Source organism: Entelurus aequoreus, linkage group LG24, assembly GCF_033978785.1.
Source record: "Entelurus aequoreus isolate RoL-2023_Sb linkage group LG24, RoL_Eaeq_v1.1, whole genome shotgun sequence".
In the NCBI taxonomy this organism is placed as follows: Eukaryota; Metazoa; Chordata; class Actinopteri; order Syngnathiformes; family Syngnathidae; genus Entelurus; species Entelurus aequoreus.
In genome coordinates, this window is record NC_084754.1 from 40,354,117 (window position 1) to 40,378,451 (window position 24,335).

The window sequence follows — 24,335 nt, forward strand, 5'->3', positions numbered from 1 at the left end:
GCCGTGCTGTGACGGCCGCCTACAGTTACAAGGTCAAGCTTGTGAATAAAAATGGGTCTGCAGACGACACCGCACAGTACCCTCCCCTGCAGGGGACATGAAAGGTCCTGACAGCCAGCAAGCTGTCGGGCTTTTTGCCACAGCTCCACGAGGAGGCCTGCGTCGCCACTCGCGGCGGGGGAATCGTTACCCGCATGTAAGAGCCCCTTTGGAGATGTTAGCTCAGCGGCGGCAGCACACCATCAAAGGCTGGTAGGAAATGTAGGCGGTGGGTGGGAGGGGGGGGGATCAGATCCGATTAATGAAGTCAAGCTGTTTGTGCAGCTCAGAGACATGGATGACTGGCAACATGGCGGAGTGGGTTCCTCCAAACAGTTTGTCATATCACACTTTAGAATGACGAGGGGTGTAAAAAACACACTCCACAGCCCGCATATTGCTCGGGAAAGCTGTAATTCGTATTGAATGAATAGATGTTCATCTAAATGAGACATTTTGCCTATCGTTCACATTCCTTATGAGAGACAAGAACACACATGCATTTTTTTTGCTTTTTTAGGATTCTAAAGAGCATAAAAAAACACTTGCAAAATGTAGCTAATAGGAGTCACCATTGTAGCCTGCAAAAGCCCCGTAAAATAACGTCAAAACCCTCCATCAACATTTTATATACTCGCTGCAAGTATATCTATACACACCTTCTTAACAATATGTAATATGTACAATATACACACTGCAAGTATATATATAATGTAGTAACAGATACCTTCATAACAATATGTAATATGTACAATATACACACTGCAAGTATATATATAATGTAGTAACAGACACCTTCATAACAATATGTAATATGTACAATATACACACTGCAAGTATATATATAATGTAGTAACAGACACCTTCATAACAACATGTAATATGTACAATATACACACTGCAAGTATATATATAATGTAGTAACAGACACCTTCATAACAATATGTAATATGTACAATATACACACTGCAAGTATATATATAATGTAGTAACAGACACCTTCTTAACAATATGTAATATGTACAATATACACACTGCAAATATATACATAATGTAGTAACAGACACCTTCATAACAATATGTAATATGTACAATATACACACTGCAAGTATATATATAATGTAGTAACAGGCACCTTCATAACAATATGTAATATTTACAATATACACACTGCAGGTATATGTATATAATTAGTAACATACACCTTCATAACAATATGTAATATGTACAATATACACACTGCAAGTATATATATAATGTAGTAACAGACACCTTCATAACAATATGTAATATGTACAATATACACACTGCAAGTATATATATAATGTAGTAACAGGCACCTTCATAACAATATGTAATATGTACAATATACACACTGCAAGTATATATATAATGTAGTAACAGATACCTTCATAACAATATGTAATATGTACAATATACACACTGCAGGTATATGTATATAATTAGTAACATACACCTTCATAACAATATATAATATGTACAATATACACACTGCGAGTATATATATAATGTAGTAACAGATACCTTCATAACAATATGTAATATGTACAATATACACACTGCAAGTATATATATAATGTAGTAACAGGCACCTTCATAACAATATGTAATATGTACAATATACACACTGTGAGTATATATATAATGTAGTAACAGACACCTTCATAACAATATGTAATATGTACAATATACACACTGCAAGTATATATATAATGTAGTAACAGACACCTTCATAACAACATGTAATATGTACAATATACACACTGCAAGTATATATATAATGTAGTAACAGACACCTTCATAACAATATGTAATATGTACAATATACACACTGCAAGTATATATATAATGTAGTAACAGACACCTTCATAACAACATGTAATATGTACAATATACACACTGCAAGTATATATATAATGTAGTAACAGACACCTTCATAACAATATGTAATATGTACAATATACACACTGCAAGTATATATATAATGTAGTAACAGACACCTTCATAACAACATGTAATATGTACAATATACACACTGCAAGTATATATATAATGTAGTAACAGATACCTTCATAACAATATGTAATATGTACAATATACACACTGCAAGTATATATATAATGTAGTAACAGACACCTTCTTAACAATATGTAATATGTACAATATACACACTGCAAATATATACATAATGTAGTAACAGACACCTTCATAACAATATGTAATATGTACAATATACACACTGCAAGTATATATATAATGTAGTAACAGGCACCTTCATAACAATATGTAATATTTACAATATACACACTGCAGGTATATGTATATAATTAGTAACATACACCTTCATAACAATATGTAATATGTACAATATACACACTGCAAGTATATATATAATGTAGTAACAGACACCTTCATAACAATATGTAATATGTACAATATACACACTGCAAGTATATATATAATGTAGTAACAGGCACCTTCATAACAATATGTAATATTCACAATATACACACTGCAAGTATATATATAATGTAGTAACAGATACCTTCATAACAATATGTAATATGTACAATATACACACTGCAGGTATATGTATATAATTAGTAACATACACCTTCATAACAATATATAATATGTACAATATACACACTGCGAGTATATATATAATGTAGTAACAGATACCTTCATAACAATATGTAATATGTACAATATACACACTGCAAGTATATATATAATGTAGTAACAGGCACCTTCTTAACAATATGTAATATGTACAATATACACACTGCAAGTATATACATATATAATGTAGTAACAGGCACCTTCATAACAATATGTAATATGTACAATATACACAGTGCAAGTATATGTATATAATTAGTAACATACACCTTCATAACAATATGTAATATGTACAATATACACACTGCGAGTATATATATAATGTAGTAACAGATACCTTCATAACAATATGTAATATGTACAATATACACACTGCAAGTATATATATAATGTAGTAACAGACACCTTCATAACAATATGTAATATGTACAATATACACACTGCAAGTATATATATAATGTAGTAACAGACACCTTCATAACAATATGTAATATGTACAATATACACACTGCAAGTATATACAGTATATAATGTAGTAACTGACACCTTCATAACAATATGTAATATGTTTTATATAAAGTATATGCAAATACATATATATATAATGTAGTAACAAACACCTTCATTACAATATGTAACATGTACAATATACACACTGTATTTACCTTATTTTGGTCATTTTAAGCATTGCTGGCACTGATTTCCTCAGCACATTTGTTTCCGTTTCCATAGCAACGTACTTCCAACTTCCGGACAATGAAGACGATTATTTTTGGACAAATGAGGATTAACACTGTTATCTTTTTGAAGGTGAATATACAGAGGATGAACTCCTGCTTCTAGAAGCCAGCACGAAGAGAGGGTGAAACGTTGGTGCGGAAGGAAGCCGAGCGAGCGAGCGAGGTCGGCACGACTTGAAGCTGTAAATGTGGAACTTGGAGCCAAGATTTGCTGACAGAAATGGCGTGCTCACCCAAAATCAACTGGAAAAAGTGTTACTACGCTAAAAAATAGTTCCTCAGTGTTCACTCTTACAATAACAGTGATCGCTACAGTTTGGTTATTATACAGTTTACGATACGTAAATGAAGTGTTGTTGACGGTTTTTGAATGCATTTTTTTTAAAGGGGTTTTATAGGCAAAATGGATTGCCAGCCTATGAGAACGAGACAATTATTACAAATTAGGACAGAAAAAAAAACAAAAACTTTTGTCTTATTGTGAACGATCAGCAAAATTAAAGGCCTACTGAAAGCCACTACTACCGACCACGCAGTCTGATAGTTTATATATCAATGATGAAATCTTAACATTGCAACACATGCCAATAACTTATAAAGTGCAAATTTAAATTTCCCGGGGAACTTCCGGTTGAAAACGTCTATGTATGATGACGTTTGAGCGTGACGTCAATGGTTGAAACGGAAGTATTCGGACACATTGTATCACAATACAAACAGCTCTGTTTTCATCGCAAAATTCCACAGTATTCTAGACATCTGTGTTGGTGAATCTTTTGCAATTTGTTTAATGAACAATGAAGACTGCAAAGAAGAAAGCTGTAGGTGGGATCAGTGTATTAGCGGCTGGCTGCAGCAACACAACCAGGAGGACATAGTTGGATAGCAGATGCGCTATCCAACGCTAGCCGCCGACCACATCGATGATCGGGTGAAGTCCTTCGTCGCGCCGTCGATCGCTGGAACGCAGGTGAGCACGAATGTTGATGAGCAGATGAGGGCTGGCGTAGGTGTAGCGTGTAACCTATCCGTGCTACAAATCAATGCAATAAATATGGGGTAATATGGGCTAGGAACAAAAGACTAGGTTTTCGACTTGGAGAGAGAAGGCAAAGCTCAAATTACAGTTCGGTTGACACCGTGTATTAAACCATTTGTGAGGGACAGCAGATATATACACACAATAAGTTGAATGACCATTCAACAGGAAACTAATCTGGAAAACAACAGTGACTATATACATATATACACAATTCAAATTTCATTAATTAATGTTTCTGGATCTGAATAAATCTCAGTTCAGACTTAGAGTTCTTGGGGGAAAAAAAGGTGGCAGTACAGTCCATGTACTGCAGGTTAAAGATGGGAAAAAAATGTAAAGGGTCGGCTCGAGAGCCTCCTACCCGCCCAGACAGAACAGGTGGTGGGGTTCTTGGCTGGACTCTTCCAAGAACAGTCCTTGGACTAGATCATGGGTCGGCAACCTTTACCACTCAAAGAGCCATTTCGGCAAGTTTCACAAATTAAAGAAAGTAATGGGAGCCACAAAAAAAAATTTAAAATTTAAAATGAAAAACACTGCATAAAAAGCTTAAATGCTTTGTGCTATGTTAACCAGGGGTCTCCAACACACGCACCGGCACGCACTTCAATGTGGAAATTTGATGTTAGTGCAGCCCGCGAGTTTTGAATGAATGGCGCTTGATAGCGTTGTGCTTGCCAACCCTCTCATTTTTCCCGGGAGACTCCCGAATATCAGAGCGTGATGACACTGCATTTGGCGCCCTCTACAGTCCGCCCTAACAGTGTACCTGCTCGACCACACGTAGAATGCAATTTCAGCTTGCTCACGTAAGTGACAGCAAGGCGTACTAACTCAGCAGCCACACATCTTACACTGACGGTACAAATACCCAGAATCCCATGCAGCCCTAACTCTTCCGCTCAACCAACGCACGGAGAGGGGGGGGGGGTTGATGTGTGGGGGGATTTGGTGGTAGCGGGGGTGTATAATGTAGACCGGAAGAGTTAGGGCTGCATGGGATTCTGGGTAATGGTTGTGTTGTGTTTATGTTGTGTTACGGTGGGATGTTCTCCAGAAATGTGTTTTTCATTCTTTTTTGGTGTGGGTTCACAGTGTGGCGCATATTTGTAACGTAACAATGTTAAAGCTGTTTGATACGGCTACCGTCAGTGTAAGCTGTGTGGCTGATGAGTAAGTATGCTTTGCTGTCTCCTGTGTGTGCAAGTAATAACAACATGCAACATGTGGCTGGACTGGCACGCTGTATGTAAATGCTATAGAGGACAATTACTGCAGTGCAAGTAGGGCACGCCCTTTATTTAGTAATTAGAGTGTAGATAGGATTATTTTTTCCCTGGGAGTAATCTATGAGAGACACTGAGATCCATAAATCTCCTGGGAAAATCGGGGGGGTCGGCATGTATGTAGCTGAGCCGCATCAGAGTGGTCAAGGAGCCGCATGCGGCTCTGGAGCCGCGGGTTGCCGACCCCTGGACTAGATTCTTCTTTCTTTAGCTCGCCATCAAAAAAAAAGAAGCCTGGCCTGTGTAAGAGCCAGGAACATTCTTATAAATCCTCGTGTACACAAAATATCTTCTTTAAATAACACTAATTGTATTATAAAGTATCCAGAATATGTTCTAGTTCATTCCTCAATATTGTACAATATAAATCAATACATGTCAGAATCACAAAATGCAATAAAATGCCAAAATAACTATTAGCAGCATAAATATGACCTATACAAATCAGTTAGTGCACTAAACGTGCTTATTATCAAAACACATTTAAAAGTACATTCAATACACAAATAGTTATCAAAGGTTTAAATCATAAACCTTGTATATGGACGATTGAGAAGATGCTACAAAGACTGTTGCAATGAAAACAAATCAAAGAAAGATAAATGCTAAAGGTGCTATGTTCATAAATTTGGACTCACCAACTCTTCTACAGTCACACACAGCTTAATGAGAAAAAACTCCGGCGCTGGTAGTCGGCTCTATAAAGTTACAAATTAGGCATTTTAGTTTATACTCAGCCAGCACAATAGTTCAGGTGAAAACGAGAATAAAAATCTACCTCGAGCATACAATCGGTGTGTCTGCTGACCACTTCCTGCTACCGGCTTATAAGCCCAGCCAATTGGACCGCGGCGGTCACGTGACCAGGAAGCACACACAGCACTCAAAGAGTAAATAGCAGGCAAGAGCATACCAGTCAAATTCAAAAAGGTATGAATTTGACACCTGCATTACACCCTCCCCCCTTAAGATAGTGCACCTCAGTGTGCATACTATATGATGTGAACGGGTAGTTCTAAGCTAGAGTTCCCTGCAGGGGTGGTACTAAGTATTTCACCATAGGCATCTCCTAGACTATAGAAAAGCGTCTGAACAACTGAAATAAAAGGATTACCCAACGTGGAATAACCAAATCGCTTAGGTGGTTGTCGCTGTCTTGAAGAACGACGAATAGCATCAGGTTGCATTAAAAATCTCAGTGTCAAACACAACCGATTGGGTAAAGGCAGGGTCAGTAGACTCTGGGGATGTCTCTGCTTGGCCACTCTTCTCCGTTTCTCCATTCATTTTATCATGTTCTCCAATTTTAGGTTCTTCAGCTGAAAAGATAACAGGCTCATTGGATGCAGGTACGTGTTGATGATCTTCTCCCACAGATGGAGGCGGCGATGTGGCTGGATTGGCAGAGGACTTCCCTGGATCAGGTAAGTAAGGTTTCACAGGTTCGGTAAGTATACACTCTGGAGCATTGTCAAGTGATGGTAGGATGTTTTTTTCAACAGTTAAGGTTCCAGGTAAAAGGTTTGCAAATAGAGGTAATTGGCAATCATCTTTATCTTCAGAATTGTCATGATTCTCACTAAGTGGTGTCTCTTGCTGCTGGCTTCGGGTCACTGGCCTGCGAGGAGGCGTTGCCTCAGGAGACTTTTGGCAATTATCACTCGGAAGAGACTCACAGAGCAATAGAAGATCACGGTGAATAGTTCGAGTTGGAGCCTTGTCATCCCTTTCTAGTCTCACTGTATATACTGGAAGGTCACCAGCACGGCTGAAAACGACATATACCTCACGCTCCCACGTATCCTCAAGTTTGTGCTTTCCTCGCAGTTTCACATTGCGAACCAAAACACGACCACCAACGTCCAAACTAGATGGGGTAACTCGTTTATCAAATCTTCTTTTATTGTGTTCTGCAGATTTCTGCGCATATCTAGCAGCAAGCTTGAAACTTTGCTCGAGCCGGGAACATAAATGCTCAACATACTGGGAATGTGACTTTGACTGCTTTCCTCGGACTGGAAGACTAAAAGCAAGATCGACTGGAAGGCGGGGTGAGCGACCGAACATTAATTCATAGGGCGTAAAGCCAGTTACATCATTCTTGGTACAATTGTACGCATGGCAGAGTGGTTTCATGTATTCTTTCCATCGCTTCTTCTGCTTGGGCTCCAAGGTTCCGAGCATACTTAATAGAGTTCGGTTAAAGCGCTCTACCGGGTTCCCTCGTGGATGATATGGAGTAGTTCTTGTCTTCTTAATACCAGCAACCTCACAGAGTTCTTTTATGAGCTTAGACTCAAAGTCTGGTCCCTGATCAGTATGAATTTTCTCGGGTATGCCGTAGTAAACTATGAAGTGTTCCCATAAGTAACGTGCAACGGTATTTGCTTTTTGATTAGGGGTAGGTAGAGCCACAGCAAACTTAGTAAAGCGATTTGTAAGAACAAGTATGTCTTTGGTGTTACTCTGGTCAGGTTCTACTGATAGAAAATTCATACACACCAACTCAAGTGGCCGAGTGGTGGTGATATTAACCAAGGGTGCGGCTCTCTCTGGTGGGGATTTTCGTCGGACACACCGGTCACAAGTCCTGATTTTGGTTTCAACATCTACTGACATATGTGGCCAAAAAAATCGAGAGCGTACCAGGTCTAGTGTTCGCTCAACACCTAGGTGTCCCATGTCATTATGAAGACTTTTCAGAACCAAGGCCCTCAACCCTTCAGGTAAAATGAGCTGGAAAAGTTATTCATCTCCATCTTTCCTTCTTCTGTAGAGGACACCATCCACCAATTCCAGGCGGTTCAATTCTCGAAGAAGCAAGGCCAATTCGGGAAGCTCCTGTCTCACTGTTGGGGGTACATGCTCTCCCGTTTCCAACTGGTGAATGACCTCTCGGATGGATTGATCAGATCTCTGTTTCTCCCTGATTTCCTTAATAGACGAGGCTGGCACAACCAGCAACCCATGCTGATTTTCATCCAGATAACTCTCAGGGATGGCTTTGGCAGACGTGGTCATGGATTCAACCGGTGTGATGGGAGGGTAATCGGTAGAACTGGTTGAATTGCAGTTTTTCACAAGACGACTTTGGTAAATTGCCGCGACGACTTCTGGGGAAATTTCATATCCTGGTTCACTGCTGTGCCCATCGGTGAACTGACGGACGAGATCTAGATCAGAGGAAGTATCAAGAGATGAATCATGGGAACGGCGTGACAGCGCATCAGCGTCGAGGTTTTGCTTGCCAGTCCGATACTGAAGCGTGAAAGTGTACGTTGAAAGTGCAGCAGGCCAACAGTGACTGGCAGCATCAAGTTTGGCAGATGTCAGGATGTATGTCAATGGGTTGTTGTCTGTAACCACAACAAAATTAGCACCATACAGATAATCATGATATGTTGCTGTAATGCTCCATTTCAATGCTAGAAATTCCAATTTATGAGCAGGATATCGCGACTCACTTGTGGATAAACCACGACTAGCATATGCGATGGCTCTCAAATGACCATCTTGCTCTTGATAAAGAGCTGCACCGAGACCTATGGCACTCGCATCTGTATGTAAGATGTATGGCTTCTTCGGGTCTGCAAACCACAGAACAGGTGCAGTAGTTAGGTGCTCAATCAGGGTTTCAAAGGCACTCTGACATTCTGACGACCACCTTCCTCCAAAAGGTGTATGTTTCGAGCCGTGTGACTTGAAATTGGACCCTTTCTGTCCAGTCCTACGGGTTGGTGTATAGCCCCTTGTCAAGTCATTCAGTGGTTTGGCTACTTCGGAATATCCCCGGATGAACCTTCGGTAGTAACCGGCAAATCCTAAAAATGATTTTAGCTCCCTCAGGGTGCGTGGAATTGGCCAGGTCTTTAAAAAATAAATCTTCTCTGGATCAGTCTTCACCCCCGCCTCAGACACCACATGACCCAGGTACCGTACAGAGGTTTGGAAGAACTTGCACTTCTCCAGGGATAACTTGAGGCCATATTCCTTCAATTGGTTGAGGACTCTTAGCAGGCGCTTTTCATGCTCCTTCAGGGTTTGTGAAAAGACAATCAAATTGTCGAGGAACGCAAGAACTTCTTTCAAGTGAAGATCTGTCATGCACTTTTCCATGAGGCGCTGAAAAGTTGAGGGAGCATTGGTAACGCCTTGCGGCATGCGATTAAACTCCCAGAATCCTAACTGGGTAACAAAGGCAGTTTTTGCTTTATCCGCTTCATTCATCTCAATCTGGTAATAACCAGACTTGAGATCCAACACACTAAACCATCTTGAGCCAGTCAACGCTGAAAATGATTCCTCCAGGTTGGGGAGGGCATAAGCGTCTTTAATGGTTTGGAGGTTTAGCTTTCTGTAGTCAATACACAGACGGACATCACCATTTTTCTTGCGCACAACTACAATAGGCGAGGCAAAAGGAGAATCGGACTCTCTGATTACTCCCGTTTTCAGAAGATCTCGCAGATGTTGTCGAACTGCCTCTATATCCTGTGAATGTATTGGCCTTGGGCCTTGAATGGTGTCTCGTCATTCATTTTGATGTGGTGTTTGACTTGTCCAGTTCTTCCAAAATCCAGATCGTGACAAGAGAAGACCTCCGGTATTTCTTTCAGTTTGCTTATAATCCTGTCTTTCCATTCCTCTGGGATGGGTGGGTCACCAAAATCGAAATGCAGATGGTGCGAATAACTTGCAATGGGTTCGGATGAGAGAGAAGTTTGATGTGGCAAGATTTGAGGTGCCACGACTAGATTTGCAATGGTGCTCAGAGATGGAATTGACACTTCTTGCTCTGACTCATTTTTGAGAATGATGGGAACTTTATGGGAGGTATTCTTTGCAATGGTAATGAGACAACTTGTCACACAGAGTCCACCAGCCACTGGAGATGAGGGATGTTCAATGAGTACACAACAGCCTGCAGTTGGAGTATTGCCATAGATGGAGCCCTCAACCACAACCGTGTGGCCTGGGGGAATTGTAACTGATCTTTTACTTGAAAGCCTCACAACACCTTCGCTGCCCAACTGTGTTTGTTGGCGCCGCAGTTGGAGCAGTTGCAGGACAGCTCTGTATCCATGTGTCTCTGGCTGGAAAGTGCCTTGATTTCTTTTCACATATTGGTTGTACAATGGCTCAAGGGTATTCATACCAATCAGTACTTGTGATTGAAACTCTGGACGGGAATCCGGAACCACGAGCGCTAGTGTTGCTACTTCTGTGTCTGCACCCACAAAATCTTTGGAGAATGTAACTATCATTTCAATGTAGCCAAGGTAGGGTACAGTTTGGCCGGCTGCCCCTTCAGCTTGCAGAAGGTCACAGAGAGATTTCAAAGGTTCTTGAGAAAAATATTTATTATAAACTGCCACAGGAACAGTTGTAACTTGGGATCCAGTATCAAGTAAACAGGAGCACACTTAACCAGTGATGCGGACTTCACTTGTAAATTTCGATCCAATCAAACCTTTAGGTGGACATGTTTTTGTGATTGGAGAAGAAGGAGTTACCTCAGTGCAGGTAACAGTTGTAAGATTCTTGGGACATTTTTGATCCAAAGCAGTTCCAAAGGAACTGGAGTCAGTTTAAAGAATGACCTGTGCTTGACTTCTTCCATCTCTGCAGCTTCTCTGCCTGTTGTCTTTTCTTGAATGAGACCAGAGCAGGATTTGGGGGACTGTCACATGTTGCTTTAATATGCCCCTCTTCACCACATTGGTAGCAATAACCGGGTCTTGGTCCAGACGGTGCAGAACCGTAGTGTCGAGTAGCAGGTTTGGCATGTGGGGAACCAGCACCAGTCGATGATGTCTTCACTGGTACAGCTTGTTTTTTTCCAGATTGGGCGGCGATCAAATCTGTCAATTGTCTCTGTATATCTGCCAGTTGCTTTGTAAGTTTTTCCAGTGTTGTACTTTCATGATCTTCACCACCAGCATAAGCGTATTGTGCTTGAGTTGCGGCTCTTGTCTTGGATGGGCCGAGATGCTGCTTCATGCGAAGGGTCTTAGCTGCTTCTCGGTCCTCCTCTGTGCGCAATAGCAGCAATAGTTCAGCGAAGGATGGCAGATTTTGCTTACGTTGCCTGAGTTGGAGCTCGGAGATTAAGACATTGTCCCAACAGCCTCTACAAAACTGGTTGAGTAGGTGTTTATTGGTCTCCTCGTACGGAACTTCCCCTCTCTTGACAGCTAAATTGAGAGCAACTTGCAGCCGCTGAAGGTATGATGATGCCTTTTCATATGCGTCTTGGAACGTATCCATAAATTTAGCATAAAGCTCATCTCCGTCTTGCACAGTGCCGTACGCTGAATCCAGAATATGGAGATAGACTGCAGGCCGTGTTTCAGGCTTCAAGTGCTTGACCATGTCGGCAGCGGGAGGCAGAAGACTCTCAAAGATTTTGCGCGATCGCTGCAAATCGGAAACAGAGGAATCATTTAACAGTAAATCCACAGTAACACACCATGTTTCATAATCGGTTTCATTCTGAGGCCGGGGCAACCTCCCAGAAAATACTCTGAGACGCTGGCTGGAGAGATGAAGCATCGCACTGTCCTCGTTTCTAACGATGTGCTCAACCACATAACGTTGGACTTCTGGTGGGTTCAAGGTAGGTGCAGCAATATTTGGGAGAGAGGTTCTGGTTTGGGATTGGGGTTTATGTTCAGTGCGATCGGAGAGCAATTCCTGACTCTCGGTAGTGGCAGTGGGAGTTTACTGTGTTGCTTGGGCAGCAGAAGTTGGCAGAGTTTTAGCTTGGACTGGGCCAAGCTGCGTAACAGAGTGACCAAGCAGGGACATCACATCGTTGAGGACCTCCGTAAAGTCCTTACCAGTTAGCTTAGCTAACTCTTTTAAATCAGATAAATATGCGTTTGTTTTCTGTTTCTCTATGCGAGTAGCGCAAACAGCGGACAATTCGGATATTTCATAAATTTTACCATTTCGACTCACAAAAGCGTAAGGTAAAATGTGACGCAGGGCGTTAATAGCATCAGTAAAATTATACTCAACAACCCACTTATGCCTAAACTCAGATTCCCAATCATCAATAATCTCACACTGACCAATCGAACCGTATTTAGACAAAAAGTCCACGACCTCTTCATTTTCTTCTTTCTTTGTATCACACTCAATCAATACTGCATTATGTATATTTATGCCATGTTTCTCAGTTACGTCCATTGTAAAGTTATACTCTGTCCACACACACACACAAACACACAATTTAAGCTGAGCTCTCTCCTGGCTGGCTCGCCACTAATTTTGTAACCTATCCGTGCTACAAATCAATGCAATAAATATGGGGTTTTATGGGCTAGGAACAAAAGACTAGGTTTTCGACTTGGAGAGAGAAGGCAAAGCTCAAATTACAGTTCGGTTGACACCGTGTATTAAACAATTTGTGAGGGACAGCAGATATATACACACAATAAGTTGAATGGCCATTCAACAGGAAAGTAATCTGGAAAACAACAGTGACTTTATACATATATACACAATTCAAATGTCATTAATTAATGTCTCTGGATCTGAATACATCTCAGTTCAGACTTATAGAGTTCTTGGAAAAAAAAAAGATGGCAGTACAGTCCAGTGGCGTGCGGTGAGGTTAATGTCTGGTGAGGCACGACTACATCATCACAGTCAAATTTAAAAACATATGAACCTGCAGTGCAGGTGTACCTAATGTTGTGTCCCTGCGGTCGTTCGCGGCTCCTGCAGCGCGAGCATTGTTGTTTTTGCACTTTTTGGCTTCTTGTTAAGTGACTTTTTTTGGGGGGATTCGGTCTTGCACGTGGAGGGTTTGGGTGTGGGCTTTGGTTGGTGTGGCCGCGGTGCTCCCGTCGGGCAGTGCATTCTGCGGCGGAGGTGCTTGGCACCAGGAGGCGGGGTTATGATACGAGCCTCACACAGTGTGTCTCCGCAGCAGATTTATGATCGCTCAGCACTAAAAATACGTTACACACATACAGTTGTTGACAAAATACACTGTACATTATATACCTCAGCTAACTAAACTATGGAAATGTATAATATAATTCATATAGCAATACGGTCTCACTGCACGGCAGGCCAGCAGTTAGCCGAGTCGCAATCCATGGTGAGGCACAAGTGCCTCAACTGGCTGCTGATCACCGCACCGTCTCTTCTCAGTATTTGAACGGCAAATGTGAAAATAAAAATAAAAATAATCTAAAACTGGTGAAGTTAAACGGAAAATAACTTTAGTATAATCACTGGATGCATATAACAATTTAATTAATTTCTTTTTCTTTTTCTTTCCATGATGGCAGGTGAGGCCCGCCTCCCCTGCCTCTAGTGACTGCACGCCACTGGTACAGTCCATGTACTGCAGGTTAAAGATGGGAAAAAAATGTAAAGGGTCGGCTCGAGAGCCTCCTACCCGCCCAGACAGAACAGGTGGTGGGGTTCTTGGCTGGAATCTTCCAAGAACAGTCCTTGGACTAGATTCTTCTTTCTTTAGCTCGCCATCAAAAAAAAAGAAGGCTGGCTTGTGTAAGAGCCAGGAACATTCTTATAAATCCTCGTGTACACAAAATATCTTCTTTAAATAACACTAATTGTATAATAAAGTATCCAGAATATGTTCTAGTTTGTTCCTCAATATTGTACAATATAAATCAATACATGTCAGAATCACAATATGCAATAAAATGCCAAAATAACTATTAGTAGCATAAATATGACCTATACAAAGCAGTCAGTGCACTAAACGTGCTTATTATCAAAACACATTCAAAAGTACATTCAATACACAAAAAATTATCAAAGGTTTAAATCATAAACCTTGTATTTGGACGATTAAGAATATGCCACAAAGACTGTTGCAATGAAAAAAAGTCGAAGAAAGATAAATGCTAAAGGTGCTATGTTCATAAATTTGGACTCACCAACTCTTCTACAGTCACACACAGCTTAATGAGAAAAAACTCCGGGCGCTGGTAGTCGTGGTTACAAATTAGGCATTTTAGTTTATACTCAGCCAGCACAATATTTCAGGTGAAAACGAGAATAAAAACCTACCTCGAGTATACAATCGGTCTGTCTGCTGGCCACTTCCTGCTACCGGCTTATAAGCCCAGCCAATTGGACCGCGGCGGTCACGTGACCAGGAAGCACGCACAGCACTCAAAGAGTAAATAGCAGGCAAGAGCATACCAGTCAAATTAAAAAAGATATGAATTTGACACCTGCGTTACAAGCGCTAATGTTTTTATCATAGCTCTGACGAGGTCCCGTAGCTAAGTTAGCTTCAATGGCGTCCTTAGCAACAGCATTGCTAGGCTTCGACAGGCGGCACAGCATTAACCGTGTAGTTACAGGTCCAGTGTTTGGTTCGGTGTCTCTTGATAGTAGTATTGTTGATCTTCTGTCTATCCTTCCAGTCAGGGGCTTATTTCTTTTGTTTCTATCTGCATTTAAGCACGATGCTATCACGTTAGCTCCGTAGCTAAAGTGCTTCACCGATGTATTGTCGTGTGGATAAAAGTCACTGTGAATGTCCGTTTCGCGTTCTCGACTCTCATTTTCAAGAGGATATAGTATCCGAGGTGGTTTAAAATACAAATCCGTGATCCACAATAGAAAAAGGAGAACGTGTGGAATCCAATGAGCCCTTTTACCTAAGTTACGGTCAGAGCGAAAAAAGATACGTCCTGCACTGCACTCTAGTCCTTCACTCTCACGTTCCTCATCCACAAATCTTTCATCCTCGCTCAAATTAATGGGGTAATCGTCGCTTTCTCGGTCCGAAACGTTCTCGCTGCTGGTATAAACAATGGGGAAATGTGAGGAGCCCTTCAACCTGCGACGTCACGCTACTTCCGGTACAGGCAAGGCTTTTTTTATCAGCGACCAAAAGTTGCGAACTTTATCGTCGATGTTCTCTACTAAATCCTTTCAGCAAAAATATGGCAATATCGCAAAATGATCAAGTATGACACATAGAATGGATCTGCTATCCCCGTTTGAATAAAAAAAATTCATTTCAGTAGGCCTTTAAAACAAAAAGCGCAATTCCCCTTTAGTATCTCTTACAATCTCACGCTGTTCATCCTACTTTTTTACAAAGATAGTAGTGGCTGCTGGTGGCAAGAGCTCTGTGCTCTTGTGTCATCCTTTTGTGTTCCTGATGTTTCCCTCTTGTTTTCATGTGGGGTTTTTTTGCCTTTTGGTTGGGAACCCTTTCGTGACTTCTGCAGTGCTTTTTTTGGGAACTTCTGGATCTGCCTCCCAGGAGCCTTTTGGCCATGGAGACCAGCTGCTGGGTCTCTGTCACACCAGAGTCCGTTTGGAGAGACTGAGGAGATGCGGATGAAGAAACAGGGCTGCGGAGCTAGGAAAGAACAAGCTTCACAGTGTCTTGGCTGAATGAGCAGGTATCGGACACATCGGTCTCCTCGGACGTATCCTCGCTAATCCATGCGGACTGGACACTGGCCGAGAGTTGGTGGGTGGCCGAGGGTGGAGTCGACTCTCTTGGTTGCTTTGTTGGATCTGCTCCTGTCTCTTTGGCCATGCTCCCCCTACCCCAGCAGACAATGACCTTGAACACAGCAGAGGCCACCACAGCGTATACCTAATGCTCACCTTTTTTGTAAGGGGCGCTGGAAGTTGGCAGACCCATCAGCGATCCTGTTCTGTCTCCTTGTAATGTTTGTCTGCTCTTGAATGGGATTGTGCTCAAAATCTTAATTTCCTTTTAGGGATTATTAAAGTATTTCTGATTCTGATTCTGATTCTGATTCTGAAGTGTTCAATGAGTATTCTGTACAAATATTGATTGCCCTCCTTTTTATTACCACTATCATAAGCTTTTAGCTTACACATAATTGTGGTTTCCTGTAATCGCTTGCCAGAAAAGACAATAGTGGAAAAGCTTGCTGAAAGACAAATATATTAATACAACCAGCTGGCATAACCATTGTTTCAATGCTTAATTTAACACTTGGTGGTTGGGACAGACACTTAATCAGAATCAGAATCAGAATCTACATTTTGTGTCCGCTTTAAGTGCTGTTTTGGATGCTGTTACTGTTTGTATTTTGGCAGGGATCCGCTTACTGGGTTTGTTCCATTGCTGTTAGCTTGATAGGGCTGACAGCCAATATAAAGCAACTTTTTGCCTCCAAAACATCATGAATTTCCATTGCATGTTTAGACTTTGTCAATTTATTTTCCTATTATTTGTATTGTTTCCTGTCCAGTGCTCTTATTTTGGTTTCCACTTCCTGTTTGTCTTCTTGTGCCACCGTTTTTCCAGTCTATGCACTGGGTCCCTCAACTGTCCCTGGTTGGCAATTACGACACACCTGTTACTGGTTGCCAATCAGGAAAAAAACAAATTGTAGTGTAAAAAAAAATTATGTCTATAACAATTTAGTGTAAATCAATTCAGTGCTGAAAAATTCAGGGTCGAAAATTTTCGCTGCTTCAAAAAACAAGACTCACTTCCGGTAAATTAAGATTGAAGCAGTGATCCTGTTTCAGAAACAGCCAATGAGGTGTCGAGTTTGAAGTCACGTGACACAGGTCTTGCAAAACAGCATAAAACCTGGGCATAGTGCAACATAATTAACATTCCGATGCGGCCGGCTGGATATTTAAAAACTATAGAAATTATTGCAATGGTTAGAATCTGCTTCATACAGACCGGGCTGAACAGAGTGGGCGGGGCTTGTTTACAGAGCAAAAAAGCCTGGTAGCAAAGTTGTGCAGAACAGTGATATTTTTATGAATAAGTGAATATTTGTTAAACTTGGTGTTTATGTTTTGCCATCTTTGTTGTTCTTGCTCGGTTATAAAATATGTCAATCAAGGAGGTGATATGGGAACTTGGGACGTAGAAGAGCAATGTTCATATACACTCAATGTTCAGTGTTTTATTGTTTATACTGTAGTTGTCACACCGTGGTGTGACGCAGCGCCAGTTCGTCGTGGAGGTGGACGCTTCTAATGAAGGAGTGGGAGCGGTCCTGTCTCAACGTTCTCAACAGGACGGCAAGATGCATCCATGTGCCTCTCTGTCGCGGCGGCTGTCCAAAGCTGAAAAAAACTATGATGTCGGCAATCGTGAGTTGCTGGCGGTGAAGCTCGCCTTGGAGGAATGGAGGCATTGGCTCGAGGGGGCCGAACACCCGTTCATCGTCTGGACAGATCACAAGAACCTGGAATACATAAAGAAGGCTAAGAGACTCAACTCTCGCCAGGCCAGGTGGGCGCTTTTTTTTAATCGCTTTTCCTTCTCGCTCTCCTACAGGCCGGGGTCCCGCAACGTCAAGCCAGACGCCTTGTCACGATTATTCGACCCCGAGCTTGAGGCCAAGCAACCTGAGACTATCCTTCCACTGAACTGTGTGGTAGGAGCGGTAACTTGGCCAATAGAAACAGAGGTAAAGCAAGCTAACGGTGTGGCCCCGCCACCTAGGGGATGTCCTGTTAATCGATTGTTTGTCCCCACTGAGTTGCGTCCCCGGGTGATTCATTGGGCTCACACCTCGCGGCTTTCGTGCCATCCGGGAGTTAAAAGAACCATGTTTGTGATCTCCCGGCGGTTCTGGTGGCCAGCCATGGAGACGGAGGTCCGGGAGTACGTAGAGGCCTGTTCGGTCTGTGCCAGGAACAAAATGTCTTCCAGGTCTCGCATGGGACTTCTCCAGCCGCTCCCCATTCCCTCCAGACCGTGGTCAGACATCTCGATGGACTTCGTTACAGACCTCCCGGTCTCACAAGGTAACACCACCGTCCTCACCGTGGTCGACAGATTCTCCAAAATGGTCAGATTCATTGCTATGCCTAAATTACCATCCGCCAAAGAGACGGCAGAGACTATGATGACTAATGTATTCCGAGTTTATGGATTTCCCAAAGACATTGTTTCAGACCGGGGACCACAGTTTGTATCACGGTTCTGGGGGGAGTTCTGCCGACTCATTGGAGCCAAGGCCAGCCTGACATCAGGATATCATCCAGAAGCCAACGGCCAGACCGAACGACTTAACCAGCAGCTGGAAACCGGCCTCCGGTGCTTGGTCTGCAGAACCCCTCCACATGGAGCAAACACCTGGTCTGGGTAGAGTATGCGCACAATTCGCTGCCTACATCAGCCACCGGCCTCTCTCCCTTTCATTGTGCCTTAGGGTACCAGCCCCCTCTCTTTCCAGAGAATGAGTCAGAAGTGTCGGTCCCCTCCGCCCATGCCATGGTCCGACGTTGTCGCTGCATTTGGGCATCCGCCCGTCAAGTATTGACCAGACAACAAGATCGGATGAAGAGAGCGGCAGGCCGCAAGAGACGACCTGCGCCTGCGTACGAACCCGGTCAGAGAGTCTGGCTTTCAGCCAAGAACTTACATCTCAAGGTCACATCAAGGAAACTGGCACCACGCTTTGTAGGTCCATTCCCAATTACCAAGCTCGTCGGACCTGCAGCGGTTCGGCTTCGTCTGCCCCGATCCCTCCGCGTCCATCCCACCTTCCACGTCAGTCAGGTCGAACCAGCCAAAGAAAGCACCATGGTCCCAGCCACCACGTCCCCTCCACCACCCGAAGTAATTGAAGGTGGACCAGTATACAAAGTTAAACGCTTGTTGGCAGTGCGCAACCGGGGTCGGGGCAGACAATTCCTGGTGGATTGGGAAGGATACGGACCTGAAGAGAGACAGTGGGTTCCTTCCCGCCACATTGTCGACCCCACTCTCATCAGGGACTTCTACAGAGACCACCCCGAACAGTCTGGGCCGTCCGGAGTCGGCCATAGAGGGGGGGGTACTGTCACACCGTGGTGAGGGAAGTCCTGTTTTGGGGTTGTCTGGCACACTTCCTGTTTTATTTTGAAAATTCTAATCCTCCTCTCGTTTCAGGCCACTTGCCCTTCCTCCTGTGTCACTGGTCTGATGTCTCTCCTGATTGCCGGATTGTGCCCACCTGTGTCAGGCTTCTCAAATACTTTATACATACTTTCTGTTTATAGCGTCTCGACTTTTTAGCATGAGTGAATTTCCTTTTTGTAGATTATTATAGATTGTTGGTTTTTTTGTGTATTCGACTCATAGAACTTTTTGGCTATTGCCTGTTCCTCCTTATGGAGTGATTTTCTGTTTATTGCCTTATGTCCTATGCTAATACCCTATAGGTGCTTGAATATATCATAGATAGATTTTGTAGCCACTTTCTTTAATCACTCTGTCCTAGAGATAGCAAGGAATTATCTAAATAAAGGTCTGAGTCAATTGTCACTCCTCTGCATCTGAGTCCTCATTTACGCCAAGACATAACAGTAGTTAATATTGTAAATCCCACATTCTGTCTTTTTCAGCAATTTTTCAGCACTGATTTTTTTTTAACTGAATTTTTTTACATATAATTATTTGACACAGAATTTGTATACACTGAATTTTAAAACACTGCATTTTTAAACATTTATTGTGCAAACAATTTGTTTTCAATGAAATTGTCAGCATAATCTAATTCAGTTTACAAAAATCTTAGTTTAACCCTTGTGTTGTCCTCATTTTCTGTTTACACCTCGTGTCCTCCGGGTCAAACTGACCCGTCCGTCTTCACTAAACCCCTAATATAAGCAGCTTAATTGAATTTAAACACCACATTTCATCTTGTTTGAAGAAACAACTTGTCATTTACCACAAAATGTGTGAATAACTGAGTTTTCCCTCTTTACTTCATTTGTATAGCTTAAGAAAAGCAAAAAAAATTGCGTTTTGAATGCATTTCTATTCATCCCAATGACTCAGTTTCTTTCTTTTCTTTCTCCAGTGAACAATTGAAGACAATGTACAATACAAAAATATGAAAAATAACATAACCCATTCAACTGATTAACTAATTAACTAACCCTAATTGGCACATGTGGGGCAGTATGCAAGTGCGCAGCCTTTGCAGATATATTTCTTACACCTGCAGCACACAGTATGTGTTTTACAGTCTTTCTTTTGAGGGCAGAACTGACATCTCTTCCTCTTACTTGCCCTAGCTGGGGAAGTGGCTGTGGTAGCTGGATCCTCGGGTTGATCAGGAGCTCCTGCACTCTGAATAGCTTTCACAACTGCTACTGAGGCTTCTGTGCTGGGGACATGCTTCCTTCTTTCAATGAGTGGAATTACAAGTGCCTTTCCCAGCTGCTCCAGGAACACCCTCCTCTAGTTTTGCTTACGAGACATCCAGGTCGGGTTGATCTCTCTCCAAATCACAAAGGCATTGTAGGAGGAAACATCAATGATGTTGTGGAAGATGACCAGGGGGCAGCGGGCAGTCATCCCTCTGCAGCTGTATGTTCCAATCACCTTATCTAGGTTGTCCACACCTCTCTTGTTGCGGTTGTAGTCTAGGATGATGACTGGCTTCCTGTCCTCACGATCGCTAACCTCACCATCTGTGTGCAGTGTGCTCAGAAGAACTACATTGTCCCAGACCTCTCTTATGGCTGCAAGTTTGTCTGTCACACGTCTTGCTGGTTTTGACTCACGGTCATCAAATCGTATCAGTCTTGAGTAGGTGTGAAAGAGTTTGAGTGGCATTGTGGCTTGGAATATTGGCCTTCCACTCTCTGCATCTCATAGACTAGTTGCAGCCTCACCTCGGGACCTGTATACACCGGCTAAGATTAGCAGCCCTAAGTATAGGCCTGCAGGTCAGTCTCATCCATCTTTTTCCAGCTGTCTCCATATTTTCGAAAACCCTCCAAATTTGTCATCTCCAGGATTATTTTTTCAATTGCTGGTGTGATAAACAGGTAGAATGTAGAGACAATGTCATGGGCATGAGAAACGGCATACCTTATGGGTCCTGGGGTCATCTTTATGATGTTTTGTTCTATTCTAAAGTAAATTTATTTTTAATGTATGGTATTTATGTTCATTAACAGACCTTTAACACAATATTGCACATCAAATATACAAAATAAATCAATACAATCAATTAGCATGTTAGGTGGGTGTGCATTTTGTCACAATAGGAATTGTAGTTCCTATTTGCTATTTACTATTACTGACCAACTGCATCTCTGTCTGGACTGGAGCCTGCAGTGCCTCAGACTGGAAGTCTCTGCAGAGAGTGATGAGGACGGCGGAAAAGATCATCAGGACTCCTCTTCCTCCTATCCAGGAGATCGCAAAAAGCCGCTGCCTGACCAGGGCTCAGAAATTTCTGCAGAGACTCCACCCACCCTCCACCAAGGACTGTTTTCACTGCTGGACTCTAGAAAGAGGTTCCGCAGCCTCCGTAGCAGAACCTCCAGGTTCTGAAACAGCTTCTTCCCTCAGGCCGTAAGACTCTTGAAGGCATCATAATAATCCCCTCAATTCCCCACGCCAAAACGGATTAACTCGCTGGACTATAAAGACAATATAACATACATCCATAAATGCAAAAGTGCAATATATTTATCTGTACAGTAATCTATTTATCTATATCTGCACTTGTTGCTCTTTTATCCTGCACTACCATGAGCTAATGCAACGAAATTTCGTTCTTATCTGTACTGTAAAGTAAAAATTTGAATGACAATAAAAAGGAATTCTAAGTCTAAGTCTATTTATGTTGCACATGGACCTATTTGAGTGACGGGCGGGAAGCCAGTGTCTGACACGTGTCTGTGCCGTGTGTATTATATAAATACAAAGACCCAGTTTATATTTCAAAATGTCACATTTTGTGTGGCTTAACATTGGCCTCAGAATTACTGGATCCCTTAGAGGACAGTCGGGTTGATGAAGTGCGTCGTAGTGGCGGTCGTGAGTCAAGTGGCGTTTACTCGTGGAGTCAAGTGGCGTTTACTTCAAACTGACACCAACTCTGAGTCTTATCAGCATGCGTGACTTTGAGCATGAGGGGAAAATATTGTTGTGTTCCAAATTTCTGTGTGGTGTTGCTTTCTTATTTGTGATGATTCTAAGCTGATGATCATCCACCCGTGCGTTGTAGCTGCACTTGAACTGAAAACTTTCATAATTGTGATGGTCAGCTGGATAAAACAAATACAGATAGCAGTATCATTAGTCCAGAATAATAATGGTCTTCCTAGACCAGGGGTCGGCAACCTTTACCACTCAAAGAGCCATTTTGGCAAGTTTCACAAATTAAAGAAAGTAATGGGAGCCACAAAAATGTTTTTTAAATTTAAAATAAAAAACACCGCATACAAAGCTTAAACGCTTTGTGCTACGTTAACTAGGGGTCTCCGACACACGCACCGGCACACACTTTAATGTGGAAATTTGATGTTAGTGCAGCCCGCGAGTTTTGAATGAATGGCGCTTGATAGCGTCATACTTGCCAACCCTCTCATTTTTCCCGGGAGACTCCTGAGTATCAGAGCGTGATGACACTGCATTTGGCGCCCTCTACAGTCCGCCCTAACAGTGTACCTGCTTGACCACACGTAGAATGCAATTTCAGCTTGCGCACGTAAGTGACAGCAAGGCGTACTAACTCAGCAGCCACACATCTTACACTGACGGTACCAATACCCAGAATCCCATGCAGCCCTAACTCTTCCGCTCAACCAACGCACGGAGAGGGGGGGGCGGGGGGGGGGGTTGATGTGTGGGGGGATTTGGTGGTAGCGGGGGTGTATAATGTAGACCGGAAGAGTTAGGGCTGCATGGGATTCTGGGTAATGGTTGTGTTGTGTTTATGTTGTGTTACGGTGGGATGTTCTCCAGAAATGTGTTTTTCATTCTTTTTTGGTGTGGGTTCACAGTGTGGCGCATATTTGTAACGTAACAATGTTAAAGTTGTTTGATACGGCTACCGTCAGTGTAAGCTGTGTGGCTGATGAGTAAGTATGCTTTGCTGTCTCCTGTGTGTGCAAGTAATAACAACATGCAACATGTGGCTGGACTGTCACGCTGTATGTAAATGCTATAGAGGACAATTACTGCAGTGCAATTAGGGCACGCCCTTTATTTAGTAATTAGAGTGTAAATAGGTTTACTTTTTCCCTGGGAGTAATCTATGAGGGACACTGAGATCCATAAATCTCCTGGGAAAATCGGGGGGGTCGGCATGTATGTAGCTGAGCCGCATCAGAGTGGTCAAGGAGCCGCATGCGGCTCCGGAGCCGCGGGTTGCCGACCCCTGTCCTAGACAGACTCATTTAGGAACCGGTACCAAAATAATACCGGTACACGGTATACATCCCTACATGCCAGCCCTGTCCTTTGAACGGGAGTGGATCATTGTGCATCAATTCTGCTTTGTATCATTGTGTTTTGCTTTGTGTGCTTGGAACCTCCATAGCTTTCTCTATGCTTTCGTCATCTGTTTTTGCTTTCTTGTGCACTTCCCTGTTGCACTCGTTTTTTTATATAAAATAGTTTTTACCTGCCGTCTTTGCATTCTGGATTCAAGACCAGCACTACTGTGACACGTTCCAAACTCTGCTCTGCTGGAACGTAACACAAAAACCTTTAATATTTGGATCTTTTTGTGTTTTGCATTGTGCGTAGACTCTCATCTATATGAGGTGGTATGTTTGTATAGAGAACTAAAATTTCCTGAAATAAATAAATAAATGAAAATGAATGAAAATATAAAC

General features: G+C 42.4%; 1 protein-coding gene across 1 annotated transcript; it reads left to right on the forward strand.

The window, feature by feature from the left end:
• Positions 1 to 19,090: 19,090 nt before the first annotated feature.
• LOC133641767 (chromobox protein homolog 7-like) lies at positions 19,091 to 19,754 on the forward strand. Its single transcript, XM_062035754.1, has 2 exons — positions 19,091 to 19,559; positions 19,642 to 19,754. The coding sequence occupies exons 1-2, from the start codon at positions 19,294 to 19,296 to the stop codon at positions 19,673 to 19,675; spliced, it is 300 nt and encodes a 99-aa protein (XP_061891738.1). The 5' UTR covers positions 19,091 to 19,293; the 3' UTR covers positions 19,676 to 19,754.
• Positions 19,755 to 24,335: the final 4,581 nt, after the last annotated feature.